Raw genomic sequence first — 15603 nt, forward strand, 5'->3', positions numbered from 1 at the left:
TAACATGGAGAGCCAGCTCCTGCCAGCACTGGTGGCACCCTGGAGCTCCTGCTCATGAGCCTGCCAGATGCTAGAGGTGCCATATCCCCCTCCTTGGGGCTTTCTCCCCAAAGTACAACCACAACAGTACTGTTTCAACCATGGCTTATCTTCAACAAGCACATTCATCACTCATTTTAAGGAAAGAGAAGCAGCAAAGATCATTATCAGCTCAGCCTTGGCCTTTCCTGAGTGAGCAGTCTCTGTTTCTGTCCTAATCAAACACCACTGGGGCCCTCTGGCCTCGCAGCTCAGGTGGTCCATGACTTATCTCATTTTGAGTCTACCCAAACCATCAAGGGCAGCACCACATATGGCTAAAAGCCCCACTAAGATGTACATTCAATAGCAAAAACATCTCTGTGAGCATGAAAAGTAAGAGATGGAACCATCATCAGTGTGACAGCCAAAACCAGACCACAGGCTTTTGAGAATGCAGTTAACTGGTAGAGCATCCTGATTCTTCAGGCACCATGTTGGCAACTGGCAACTTAGGTGACTTTCTGCTGGCTGCCCTTTTTTCTGAAGGCTGGCATGAGCACAGGAACCCCAGAAAGCTGCTTGTAATGTCTGTTCCTGTCCAGGGAACATTATGAAGCCGTCAGCTTAAATTTGGATAAAGGGTGGGTTTTTCACTTTATTGATGCACTCTTCCACACAGGATTTTTTGAAAATCTACATCAAACAAGGAAAAACAAATGCTGAGAGGGCAGATTTAGGGCAATTTATCAAGGTCTGGGAAATAGCTTCCAGATGGATGGAGCTGTTTGGTGCTGGCTGGTGAGAAGGAAGCAAGGTATTGTTATTGAATTAGCATGAATCTCTGGTGGAGAACTGTGTGGTAGATAGAGTGCTCCTTTCATATGGTTTGCATTTGGACCTGTCATATTTCATTTTTATTCAAAAACCTGTGGTAAAGACACACAGTTCTTTTTTTGCTTATTAAATTTCCACCAATTCTCCCTGAGCTGTTATCCAGTCAGTATTTTTAACCCTGCTCCAAGTGCCATGCCTGCTCTGTTTGCTCTTTGCCACGCCTGGCTGGCAGCTTGGTGCTTACAAGCTCACAGTGGTTTTGGGGTTTGCATTCACACACTGATGCCACCTGAGAAAGTGAGAGAGGAGCAAAGCTGGATGCTCTGTGAGATGTTTAAACTGAGTCACATCAGGCATTTACCAAAACCCTTCCAAGGAAAACGATGCATCCTGGGGCTTAAGGCACACTACAGTGTGCTGATAAACTAGAGGATTATTCTTGATTATTCTTTTAGATAAATCTTCCCTTCATGACCATGTCTTCTAGCAGTATAAATGCATCTATACCAGTGACTTTGTGAATCAGGAATACAGCAAAAAACCAAAAGAACAACCAGCAAACAAAAATCTAAGGGCCAAAAAAGCAGATATGCTCATAACACATATCTCACAACTTAGAATAACCCGGACACTTGCTCCATGGTACTTGTCTTACAGAGTAAGATATACACAAAGATTTATGTATTTTCCTGCTGGTTCTGAAATAATTTACTTTTCAAGTTCCCACCTGAAGAATTCCACCTAATTTATGTTAAAAATCAAATTAAAATGACCATTCTCTTGTTAACCTGAGGAGATAAACAGATTGTTATCAAGTAGTTTCAGGTAAACAGATTTTTGACGATATGGTCTTTTAAATCCTAGAAAAGTTTCTGGTTGATATGCCAATGGGTAGAAAGATTTTTAATGACAAGAAATTTCCAATGCCTTTTTCAGTTATTTAGGGGAAGTGTTATTATCCTTGAATACTAACTGTAGGGGCACTGGGTGAAATAGAAGAAATAAGCTTTATATCTTCCCTTTGCCAGTGTTTCAGGGATCTATTGCAATTACTCTGGGATGTATCCCAGGCAAACAGAGAAGGGAAATGGTGATATCATCAGAACCAATTAATTCCTAAATCCTACCTGAAATGTAACACAGGGATACTTGTGCTTACTTCCCACACCTATATCTGGTTTTGCCCTTCTTTTTTTCCCCTATAATTCTTATTACTTTGTGTTTTATGAGCATCTGTTTCAACTGACCAGGACTGTAAGAAATATCCAAAGAGGCAAATAAAATCCCAATCTGCAGGATGCAACCTACTTTGGCCATAACACCTGAAACCCCCCAGGCTGTGAACAGATCATATGCCTCATTTATTACTTATACTTAATCCTTCAGCTACTGACTCCTGAGCTAGATTTCCAGCTCCATCAGCTCTAAGACAGTGCCCGGGTGTCCTTAAACTCTCACAGTGCAGTGTGAACAAGGGGAGTTATCCATCACTGCTGAAGAAACTGCTTTACTCAATGACCCTTTCTCCATTTCCCAATGTGTTATCAGGAAGCTGGCACTGCTCACAATGACTGGCATCCACAGGATTCATATTTGCAGATCCCTCTATGGACATGAGTGCTGTGAATTCAGAGACAGCTGATTTAGGGGTTGTGTCTGATCAGTGATCACCTTTCTGCTCATCAGTCTGTGTAAGGTGGATGTAAACTACCAGGTATCAACATTCTGTCACTGTGGACCAAACTGGCCCTTCATTCTCATCTGAACTGCTTTCCCTTTGGCTGGAACCCTATGAAATGGTGATCCTGTTGCTGGGAAAAAAAAAAAAAAAGAAACTAAAAGGAGGATAAAACCAACTTGCCATTTTATGTAGATATCTACATCACAGAATCAGAGAATGCCCACGGCTGGAAGTGATCTCTGGAGATTGTACAGTCCAACCACCCAGATCAAAACAGGGTCAGCCAGAGCCAATTTCTCAGGATGAACTGTGTAGTCACAGCACAAAGCAAAGCCATTCCAACTGCAGGGGACGAAATTTGTAGCAGGGCACAGGTGAAAATTCACACACAAACCTGTTTGAGCAAGGCAACTTTGGAGGCCAGGTGCCTGTAAAATTAACTTCTCACAGTACAACAATTAAAAAAACACAAGCGAAGGGGAACAGTTCCTTGCTTCTTGTGTAGCTCATTTGGAGTCATACCTTGAAACCAAAAGGGCAAGTGCACTGGTAAAGCTCCACTGGGTCACTGCTGCATGTCCCATTGTTCTTGCAGGGGTTGGAGAGGCAGGGATTGCACTTGGACACAACACTGAGATCCACTGGCTCTGGAGAGGCAAGCACAGAGCATTAGCAGAGAATTGGATTGCAGAATTAATGCCTCCCATGCACACACAAACATTTTTTCCTAAGCACTGGCACAAATGCACAAACTGCAGGTGCACTGCATGACACCATGGGATTCCCAGGGATCAGAGAGGCTTTAAGTACTTAAATCAAGTGCTAGGCAAGTCTCAATGATGCTTATATTCTCCTGAAGATGCAAACATATGCTCTGAAAAAAGCATGTTGGGAACCTCCAGGGAGAGGGTTATATATATATATGGCTTTCAGCAATTTTTCCTTTTCTCAGCTCTGGAAATCCTGCAACAGCAACCCCAGGGAACTGTAACCTGACATTTCTATGGCTGATAACAAGAATGAAAGTGCAGATGCAACAACATAAATAAAAACCATGCACAAGACAGATTTAGTTAGAGGCTTATGGGAATATTTAGGTGCAAAGTTCTCTACCATCCTTAATTTTAACAGAGTTTGAAACTTACTTTCTTCCCTACCCAGAAGAATGACCAACACTGAGCCACCTCAGAAAAGTGCAATAAAGCAAAATATGCAAAGATGTAAATATATGCTGGTAAATACACATGGCCATATTTAAACCATGTAATAAACCTCATATTTTTAGCAGAAATCTTCCAGAGAAGTAGTGAAGTATGTAAGTGAGCAGGAAAACAAACACAGACTAAAACAACACTAATTACATTTGGAGTCCCAAGTCAATCAATATTTTATGGTTGAGATTTTACAGAAAGCTAATTTAGGCAGTTATAGGTATAGTCACAGTTACAACATGGTGATTTTTCAGTGGCTACATTTCAAATATGAATAAGTATTAACTCCTTGGCTTTTATGTATAAAAAATAAAACCTAGCACTTTAAAGTGGCTTAAATTATATCAGGCAGTAAAGACCTTAACATAATTTTATTTCATTTTTAAGGGAATGTATTTAAAAATAATTTAAAATTGGTCCTGTACTAATCAGAAGTGGGCACAGAGCTTCTGTTACTGCATGATAAATGGTAAGAAGGAGTAAATTGTGAAACATCCTGAAAGTGAAGAAAAGAAGCTTATATTTGATGGTCAAGAGAAGGTGGAGCTCCAGAGTTAGGAATGAGTTAGAACTAGGAATGAAAAAATCCCTTCCGGTCTGGGATTTGCTTTGAATCATCCTGCATGAGTAATAAACCTTCACTGTTTACTTTGAACACTTGCAGAGCCCCAGCAGGGGTAAGAACATGGCAGGAATGGGGACTGAAGGGTCTCAGGTGACAACACCTGGGCTGTGTCCTGGTCCTGTAGTGATGGTGGTGCCACCAGGGACTGACTGGGAGTGCCATGTGCAGTAATGGGGGAAAAACACACAGGAAGAAAAAAATCCCAAAATTAAATAAAGGACTATTGTCATCCTATTCTATCTTTGTGTTTATGTCTACCTACATGCCATACATGTTACCTTGGAGTTAGGACAGCAAGAGGAAATCACACCTGAATTCCTGGCAATGAGCACGGCTGGAATGTGACATATCTGAGTTACAGTTGTCTTCATGGTAAAATATACAAAGAATAAACAAAGGTGGCTCCTCTGAGAGCTCGTGAGACAGGCAGCAGTGTTGCTCTTTTAGATTTAGAGGTCAGTGAGACGGAATTTGTTCTATTATTTATTTATTTCATAATACATGTACATTTTCCATTTATTTCTATGGCATAGATCAAAGCCAATCAATGTAGGAGCTAATAAGAACAGTGTTAGTTCCTAGCAGTTAAGTAGTTCATTACTTTGCCCTTGTGGATTTGATTTATAAATCCATATAGCAAAATGCCCTCAGCCCAGCACATTCCTTTCCTCTACTGCATAGCTGGGAGGGCAAGTTAATAAAAAGCAGAGCTGAGTTTGCATGACTTGCACATAACACACTTTTATTTTCTTGGCTCTGCTGAGACATAACCTCCTGCTCACTCACAGGCTAAACCCATATTTTTAACAAGAATAAGTTAAAATACTTCTTTCTTTTTCCTAATGTAGAAGTTCCTGGAGGTCCCAGAGGACATCTGAGCACAACCTTTATGCAGCAGCTCAAGGTACCCAGCCCAGCACGGGCACACTCTTGGTGCTGGGACCCAGGGGTTTGGGGAGTTGGGGCTCAGCACTCCCAGAAATGGGAAAGGGGTACAGTGAGACTGCCAAATCATTTACTGGTTTCCAAAATATTTGTACTGTGATGAGCAAAGGTGAATTTTTCTAGGTCCTGGAGCTTCTTGACCTTTACTGCCACTTGTCCAGACCCTCCACAGATTTTGCTTGTGCAAAGACCAACTCCAAATCAACATATTTTTTCTCCTTTTCTGTTCAGATAAAGCAAGCCATGGAGACCTTTAGGATATTAGAAAGCACACCAGCTTTCTAGTGGGCCAATCCAATATTTACATAAGAAGCATACAACTACATCTAATATCCTGGATCACAGATTTACTTATCTTTTGCCTAAGAGTTGCTTGTTTAGTTTAGAGAGAAAATGAGTGTAACTATTGATTTATCACAGGTTCAGAATGAAGAAGACATCCAGTTTCTCTTTCTGGTTAAGTTTTCAGACCCTGTTTAATATACAAAATCAATTATTTTCTTTGGTTCACATCATGGGAACAAGTGCATTATTTGGTATTTTTAGTACTTACTATGTTTGTACTTCACATTTGAGAGACTACTGTAAAGTCTGTGGTTTGACAATTATGGTCAGAGTTCTGATAGTTTTGAGACTGACATTTCAAAGTAATTAAATTATAAGGTTACAGTTATTAAAGATATATTTGAAAGGACATAAAATTCAGCTCAGCCTTGGGAACCTGTGTTTTAAACTCACCCCAACACCATCATTTGTTTGTTCAGCAGTTTAATTCCAGCACCTATAAAATCACCCTGCCAGGCAGTAGTGTAAATGGGCATGGCACTCTGAGAGACATAAAAACAGGCTTTATGCCCTCATTTCCATTTCTAAGAGAGGCTACTGATCCATCTTTTCCACTATAAACATAGCTCCATCTTCAAGTGCTTGCTGGTAAGCTAAGCAAACCTCCTTAACTTTTTTTTTTTTTATGAGAACAGCCAGCTACATCTTAATCTCAACTCACTAATGAGCTCCTTACTTAATCCACAAAAAGTGTGGAGCCTGACTGCTCTCTAACACAGTACACTCCTGTCACTGAGTACCCCAAATTGTTCAGAGCTGCACCTCAGCCCTCTCCTGAATGAATGCACACTGAATTTGGACATGACACGTTTTCTATAACCTGCAGTTTCTGAATCACAGCCGATGGGAACAGTTTGCAGATCAGCAGATGAAAATGTACTTTTGGTAAATATTTGCTTTCCAGAAGAATTCTCAGTTCCTCAGTTTTCACATAAATGTACGTAATACCTACAGTTCTCTATGTTTTTATAGTAACTCTTATTTTCCCAAATTTTTTGGGGGTAAATCACAGGCCAAAACAAATTATTTGTTCCAAGAAGTTCTAACAACACCCTACATGCTAACGTGCCATTACATAACCTGGTGTGAGCATCAGGAACACTCCCTGCTCTGAGGCTCCCTGGTTTTCCTGCCAGGGGAGCAGTTGACTGCACTTTGGGGAAGAACACAAGAAAACGCAACTTGGAAGGAACGCGACGGTTCGGAAAACGAAACCCAAACCCAGCTGCCCTGCGAACGCCCAAAACCAAGGGTGTGAAATAAAGCCCTGTGGGCAGCACAGGGCAGAGGGTCCCAGCTGGCTCCTACCTTTGCACTGGAAGTGGTGGGTGGGGGTGGTGAGCAGCAGCCTGTCCACCATGGCTTCGGGGCCGCGGCAGCGGGCGATCCCGGGCTCCTTGTAGCCCGCCTTCACCCACTCGGAGAGCCAGCGCAGGTGGCAGTCGCAGTGCAGGGGGTTGGTGCCCAGAGCCCTTGTGGTGCAAAGCAGTGAGCACGGGTTATTTGGCAAAGATAACAGCTCTGATCTCACCCAGGCACATTTTATTCTACATGTCTACAGCGACGCTTTGTTTCACAATGTGGGAAAGATCTGATGAGGGTTCAGAAGGATTGTAGATTAATCTCCTGCAGTATTCCCACTCTTTTCTTCCCATCATTAGTTAGGGAAGTTGTGTAAATACCTTAGAAGAAATCCCTCTTTCAAACAATTGTGCTTGAGCAATACCACCAGACATATTGTTTTCATCAAATTTATCACATTGATTCCCTTTATTTAATTCTTTGTCCTTCCTGAGCATATTCTAACACTGAATTGTGTAATTTAGTTTGGATCTGATGGCCCACATTAATGACTCCTCACCAGACAAAGCACACATGCAGAGGGTACCTCCATTTTCCAAACTGCAATCCAGTGTCTGCTAAGTTTATTTATGACTTTGAAAACACATTTGCTGCTTGACCCATCATTTGAGTTAGGTCAAATAGTTGAAGAAGATGCAATTATATAGTGAAATTATAATTCTGAGAATTTTCCCGTTATTCATGGACATCTATCCAAAAGAAAACCAATCTTTTAACCTTAAATTTAGGTGCTACCTTTACTCATTCGTAGTTCTCTTTCTCTTAAAGAAAGTGTCTTCTCAGGAAATCAGTCAATTACAAAGTTCAGACTTCAGAAAAGTCACTTTGAAGCCAACTATTTGTTGAAAATGTGAAGAAACGTGTTGAAAGTCTTTATTTATTTTGCTCAAAGTCATCGTAAGACTTCAGCTGTACAACACCTGAATTGCCATGAGAGGAAAATAAACTAAATAAAGAATAGCACAAGGAAGAGATACTAAAGAAAACAATGATTCAAATTGGTTTTTAGACTTTAAAATTTCTGCATATGCTATATACTATTTTTAAGATGCTACTTGAAACTCAAGCTTCTTTCAAATAAAAACATATCAGGCAGGATATTAAGACAGAAACCTCAGTAAATTTGTTGATACATTTCTATTGGAGTGACTAATGAACCCACTGTGCCCTAGACAGATTCATAATGAGAGTTCATAGGTTCAAACCCTGTCTGGGGCTCATTCATCAAAATTAAATGTGTACTGCAGCTCTGCATTAAAAAATACCCATCCACTCCTCCTGTAAATCCATTGCTTACAATGAAAAAAAACTACTGGGTTGACTTTTTCACCCTGTAACTGTGATCAACTGGCTCACTTGTCCAAGGTCAAACAAAATGCAGCAGTGAAAGCTGAGAAATTTTTAGTGTTGAGCAACTGCCATATACAAAATGTGAGTGGGAGGACAACGGAAAGCTTGTTACCATGTTAATTAATATTTATAAACTACATTAGAAATACAGTTGCTCTACAGTCACTAGAAATGATTACTAAACATTGTTGACAACTTCAGAAATTATCACATGTATCCTTCCACACTTCTGGTTGTGGTTTGTGCTTTGTTTGGGGGGTTTTTGCCTTGAATTTGGGTTGGGTTGAGTTTGGTTTTTTTTAGTTTTTAAAAAATTATTTCTAGGAACTAGAGATAATTCTCATATTTTAATTCATGAGTTCTAACATACTTTCTTGATTTCTTTGTCCATTATAGCAAAATATTTCCATAAGGTAAAAATATCTTGCACTGTAAGGAAATACTTTGAATTTCCTTGTAAGGAAATACTATTTTCAAAATGTTGAGCAGATATTTCTGTTCAGACACTTATTTTGTTTCAGAGGCAACTCTGAATAAAGTCAATTAAAAAACTCTATCTGTGATAATCTTGAAAAACAGAGGACAGGACAGCTTATTTTTATAGGTAGTTAATAAAAAATTGAGTAAAGACAAGATGATTCAGCAGGATTAGGAATCCCATTGTATTGGAATGATGTTGGAAATACCTGCTGTACCCAACATCATCCATTCCCAAGGGTTTGTGGAATCCCTGGAGTGTCCCAGGGTCAGCTTGTGTGTGGGCAGTACTTGGGACACTGAATCAAAGAATGGTGAGGACAGCAACGACAGGAACTGCATCCCAGTTCCATTCCAGCAGATTTTGGATTCTTTTAAAGTAATATTATACTCGATCCTACAGTAGTGTTGTGGCATTCTTATAATTGTCCTGGCCTAAAAACGTTAGTAGAGTCATGGCTTAAATAGACAACTATGGGATTCAACTAAATAAAGTAATAAATAGTAAAAAAAGCAGTGTACAGCACATAAAAACCTGCCTCCAAATTTAGTGAGCTAAAGCCACACAGTTTGTTATAATATTTCCATTTCAGTGAGATGATGTTTACTATGTAAAAGAAATTTGGTGAATATTTTCCTATAGGCTTTAAACAGCTATGGAGAAAGTGATTGGACCATCTAGATTTCCCTTTTGTTCTTCCAATTACAGACCAACTCAAAACTGTTGCAAAAGTGTCCGACTAAAATCTGTACTTTTGTCTATGCTACACAAACATCTCCTTGCAATTCTAAAAGCTAGTGTGATGTCCCCCTTGTCCTGGCACAGGAGGCCTGGGCTGACCATCCTGATCCACACCCTGGTACTCAGCTCGCCTCTGCAAGAACACCAACCCCACCCTCAGCCACACACCTTGCACAGTTAAGAAAAATTTTTGTTCTTCCATGCCTTAAGAGTTTGATGGGTAGCAACTCCTTCTATCATTTTCAAACTGACTCCAAGTGCATGCTTTCTCCTTGAAGATCTATATATCAGGAGGAGCTCAGAATATATTTATTTTCAATTATATATGACTTGGTTTGAGTAAGCACAGCTTTTTCTGGCATGTGAAGAAAAATTCATTGTGGTTGCTAAAAGTTTCAGGATCCTCTTTAAGAAACTGGAGAGCACTATTGCACTGTAAAATTCAACTGCTCAACTGTGCAAATTACACCCCAGACAGGTCTTATTTATTTTATGGATCCTATTTATTACTGTTCATTTGGGCTTTGTGTATTTTACATTTCTGGCAGCACATATATCTAAACAGAAAGACTGCAGAGATTGTATTGGGCCAAAGGGGCTTTTATCACTCCCTAAGGTGAACAGTTTACCCAGGAAAACTGAATCTGCACTTCATTTAATGCAAACCCTGAGGGAAATCCAAACAAATGGGACACGATATGTTTATTTCTTGAGTTCTAAAAATACCCCCAGAAGCCAGATTCCCAGTATGGGAGGTGTCACTGCACTTCCAAAAGGAGGTGCGGGGCTTCAGCTCAGTCAGACTTTCAATCCCAAACACACCAAATGACTTGACTAAACTGGGAACAGGAAAAAAAATACATTTTGTGCAAAAACCAGTGATACCAAGGTGTAAGCTGGAAACAGAGAAGATTATTTCTCTGCTCAAGTTGCCCAAGTTTCTCTCATGATTTCTGTCGCTACCAATCCAAGATATTTTTATTTTTTATTGTCCAGAGAGGAACAGAGACAGAAGCTACACAGAAATATACAGTCCAGGGATGTATCTGCTATCCAGAAAATATATAAATATCCAGCTGAATCTGGTGTTCAGGGAAGTGTTCTGGAGGGCATGTTAAAGGTCGAAAAGAGACAATAAATAGATATAAACCTGTGTTAAATGCACACATGTGTACATCAGCATCAGGGCAGAAAACATCTGTATCAGCCTGTGAAACCACTCGCTTCTCAGAGGGACCAAGACACGCCCAGCCCTCTGATTAACTGAGGATAGTAATCAAGAAATATGCTACACAAAATCACTTTTCCTACATCTATTGTCCAATAGTGTGAAGTAGCACACACTACCTCAGTGAAAAAACATTTTCTGGTCGCTCAAGTTTAGTTTGGAGCCATTGCAGCTCTTTGTCTGTTCTTTCATCAGCTAAACTGCATTTGAAAGTCTCCTGGCCCTTTAACAGCACAATAGTAATTTCCTCAAAAAGCTGAAATGTCTAATAATTTTTGCAAACTATGGAACGAAGTATGAATGCTGTGAAATGACCAATTTCCATGTGATTAAATATATATGTCTTGTAGTAGTGATTCATCAACAAGTCCATATACTGACAACATTCCAGTATGCAAAACATATGACACTTATTAAGCAAAGAATTCACATTTGCTTAATATTTGCTCTTTGTGGGAGGTTTCCTGTCTCACTCTCAGACCATCATACGCTCTGCATTTCACATTGACAATGCTGAAAGAAAACCTTAAACACAACGTCCACAGCAGAGAAAACTGTCACACTTGCTCATTTGGTTTTCCTTAAGAAAATATTTTTATAACTAATAACAACAGGTTCTAGCCTTTTTTTATTTCCTTTGAACTGATGCACTATGAATATCCAGAGCACATTATGAAAAGTGAGCAGGAAAACCAAAAAAGCAATACAATCCTACACTGGTACCAATATGCACTGTTTTACAAATCTGAAACTATCAATCAAAGAGATGAACCCAGGCAGAAGTACTTACAGATGGGACAGGGACACCAGGTCATTGAAAGAACCTTCAGGAACACTGGAAATATCGTTTCCATGGAGTGTCCTAGAAGGGGGAGAAGCAGGAAGGTATCAAACCACAGTATTTTGTCTGCTCCCTGCAACTGAAGGAATTGATGCTTAAAAAGGGTATTTAATTTTGATTCTTTGAGAGTTTCTATGAGTTTCACAACTCATGAACTTCCACGCTTTATCACTGCTACCTCTAGATGCTGGCATTTAAAACAGTGATGCAATCAGACCTGTTGGTGAGTACTGCTGTAAATGAAAAAGGTGACATACCATTTATGCTTCTAGAAGTGTATTGATGACAAGCAGACCCCCACATACAGACCTGTGTTCTCTTATACAATCCCATTAGCCAGAAGCACCGCAGAGACAGAGCAGGGGAAATAAGAATTGTGAAAGTTAAATTAGGTATTGACTGCAGAGAGATCCTAGGAGAGAGACCAAGGGTCCCCAAGGGTAAGTACAGCCACACTTTCCCGTTCTTACAGTAGAAAATACCTCTCTGTGCTACCAAGGAAAGCACCCGAAATCAGTCGTTTTAGGACATTATTCACCCTGTGCAAAGGAACTATCATTTTTTAGCAGCATTTTCAGGACCCCTGAAAGGAGTGAAAGGGTTCTCCACTGTTTCCAGGACAATTTAAGCACCCACTCTATCTCTTTTCTGAGATATACATTTGTGTGTGGGTTACACAGGGAAGCATAAATGGGAATTACTGTCAGTGCTCCAGACATGGCAGAGGAGGGTGGAAAACAGAGAGCTGCTGTGTGTTTTGTAGCAGCTCTTGCCCTTGAGTCATTCATTTTCTAACTTACTGTTTGATTTGCTGACACAGCAGTCACATCTTTTATTTCTGTAAGTGCACATATTGTTGAAACATTGAGTTTAAAACAACCCAAATCTCAACCCATGGAAATGGACAATAGCCCCAAATGAAAACAAAAACACCTGTTTTTTGCAACCTTTCTTCCCTAACACCACTATAAGCTGCACCAGGATCTACATTATGCCCTTCCAACATCCTGAGTCTGAAATTTTCTTTTAAGCATACCTTGGTTTTGACTATCAATAATAACTTGGCATATGTAAGGGTGTATCTCCAAGAAATTAATCTGAACAGGAACAGGAAGGATATGAGCTCCCACACAGTAACTCCAGATAAAACACTCTCACTAATTCTGTACAGAATGACCAACTGAGACAAACCCCACAGCTATTAAACAAGGGGTATTTTGTCGGTGTGAGGAGGCCTACCCATCCCCTTGTCATCAGTGTTTAAGGAAATGAGCACATTTAAATAAGCAGCTGCCCATAATGAGCTTACTGTTGATCTTTTAAACGGCTTCAAGATCTGCAAGACAATTCTCTGTAAACAGATGACAGAACTCATATTAATCTTTGGGTTGTATCAGTAACGTTTATCCTGTGAAAGGGTACATTTTCTTTCCTAGGTGTATTGGAAACATCCAAGAGAAGCTGAAGAATGACATAGCCATTTATCTGTAAGAAGTTAACCCCCCCCCCCCAAATATAAAAACCTTAGAATGATTGGCTTTATTACATGTCCCAAACACCAAGGTGTTTCATGGATGCAAATGCCTGCATTTTAATTAAAAAAAAATCATGTCAGCAACATCATCACTCCTGCAACTAAAATGAAATGACAAATGCTAAACCCTGCCTAAAACTCACAATAATAAATAGTGGCAAGAGAATTCAACAGTGCAACAAAATCTTTCCTCTTGGATCTACATCAGGAACACATTTTTATACCAAAAATTCTTATAAGCAAATATTCAAATAAAATTTTAACATTAGGACAGTTAAAGCACACACACTGATGTGTGTATTCTCCCTCAAAAGCACAACTTCTAGGGTTCCTCTTGTCTAAACTCTAGTACACAGCAGGGGTATGGATTTGAGGTGATGTGGATCTCCTCTGGAGGACAGAGTAACAGAACACTCGAGAATTCTCGAAATTAAAACATCCTTCTCCATGGAATCTCACTAACTTATTCCTTTGTCTTCAGGGAAGGAAATTAATTCAACATATCCTTTTGGGCTGGGGTTTTCTGGTTGTTTTTCTTTTACAAACCCTTCCCACGTCCAGCGTGCCAGCCCACTGTCCACAGCATTAGGTTACTACAGACACAAGGGGGATGTGTTTTTGTGAGGACAGAAATGTGGCCAAAGGGTCGAGCTCACAGAGCCACAACCCATCAAGGGCAAACACCTACAGGGAGCCCCAGAGGGTGCCAAACCCTGCAGGAACCGACACAGCTCGGATGTCAGGGAAAGGGGGAAGCCACAGTGTCACTGCTCAGTGCTCACAACAGCAGAGCTTTTACAAATTGACTGGATAAATACAAGGAATCATTCTGTGATGCAAAATAATAATAGTAAAGAAACAGGCAAATACTTCTGTTAGGTCAAATCAGTGCAGCACCCACCAATGAAAGTGTATTGCAAAAACTGGTTCCAAAGTTGTGCCCAAAGATTATTGGTGACAGCTTTATCAGCAGAGCTATTACTGCTTGTCTGAGCTTTGAACTTCAGGAAATATCCTTCAGTTTTCAGTAAAACTAGAATATCTGTTAATAGAATATTCAGTAGGTAATTTTATCCATTTTTCCCTAACTATAACATGGACAACTATTTAGTGACCTTAGAAAGTATTTTGATTTCTGTACTTTGCCTCTTAACTAAGTCACATATAAAAATACGTGATTACAAAATAATCCTTAAAATAATCTGTTCAGGTCATCCAGAGAGTTCTAATACTTATAACTTGTCTCAATCTCAGTTTCCTTAATCTGTTTATATTTAGTTTCTAAGAAGACTAGCTTTGGACAAATTAACTAAAAAACAAACCCACAACTTTTCACTGTAATAGCTTTGGCTCAAAAACCTATTGATATCACTTTCTGCTTATTAAAAAAATTCTCCAGACTTTATGTCGTGTGCTCCCCAGCACCCTTTGGCTGCCGTTGTGGATAAACCATGTGAAGGCTGAGATTAAAGACCTGATTGTGTAAACACTGATAGATATTAAGGTTCAAACATAAACATGTTGACTCTGCAGTTTTCTCACTTGGGCCTGTGCTGAAAAATCTAAGAAAGGGAGGAGAGAATGAAGTATCTGTCTAAGACCAAGTGCATCATGCAGCTGTGATTATTCTGATTTTCAAAGCACTTATTTACTGCATTTACTAGAGAGGCAAAAAATAAAGAAAACATAAGGAATTTGGAAGACCTTCCTGAGAAGGGTCTGCTACCTTCAAAGGCACGCACAGCCAAAGGTAATGAGATCCCTATCTTCTTCGTATTAAAAAAAAAAAGGTGGAAATTGTTTTGCTGATGTTTCCTCTTTTAACTTCCCCTGAGAGCATGGATAATAAAAAACTGACAATAACAGATTTCATATTGTCTCTTGGAAACCATTTTCTCTTTGGAGAATTGATTTTTAGTAGCAACAGTGAGGACACGTGGCAAAAGTTGTAGCTGATACCAGAGTTTTGTGGGCCATAATAAATCAAATCAATCTGGAGGCTTTCAAATGCATGGAGCACAGACAGAGATTCCCATTTAGGCTTCATTTCACTGCTCTGTGCAAGGCAGTGGGGGGTTTCTCCCTTGAAAGAGGAAGATATTTTTTCAATTTGATTAGCAGATCATTTAAAAAAGCCAAAATACAACAGTTGTCATTAGAATACTGCCCTCTGTTTCTGCCCATATTGTGGCCAGCAAGAACAGAAGTGAAAAGACAAATTGTAGCTATTGGAAAGAGGGAGGCACGGTTTATCTACACTGTAATTCAGGGTAGAGAGCCCCACACGAGCTTTAATCAAGCTAGCTTGCATATCAGAAGCAGGCCAGAAGACAGCTCCATATGGAATAATTTATTTGGCCATGAAACAGAATATATTAATCTGTGGCTGAATTTCAGGACTCATGTA

General features: G+C 39.8%; 1 protein-coding gene across 4 annotated transcripts in view; it reads right to left on the minus strand.

Annotated features, from left to right (window-relative positions):
- SLIT3 (slit guidance ligand 3) overlaps nucleotides 1–15603 on the minus strand; it is a 521085-nt gene that overhangs the window by 63938 nt on the left and 441544 nt on the right. For all 4 annotated transcript variants that reach the window (XM_069029271.1, XM_069029274.1, XM_069029272.1 and 1 more), the window contains exons 25-27: nucleotides 11612–11683; nucleotides 6971–7134; nucleotides 3059–3183 (exon numbers count right to left, since the gene is read on the minus strand). In XM_069029271.1, the coding sequence (XP_068885372.1) occupies nucleotides 3059–3183; nucleotides 6971–7134; nucleotides 11612–11683 (361 nt within the window). The remainder of the gene's footprint in view (nucleotides 1–3058; nucleotides 3184–6970; nucleotides 7135–11611; nucleotides 11684–15603) is intronic.

The sequence above is a fragment of the Aphelocoma coerulescens genome, chromosome 13 (assembly GCF_041296385.1).
Source record: "Aphelocoma coerulescens isolate FSJ_1873_10779 chromosome 13, UR_Acoe_1.0, whole genome shotgun sequence".
NCBI lineage: Eukaryota > Metazoa > Chordata > Aves > Passeriformes > Corvidae > Aphelocoma > Aphelocoma coerulescens.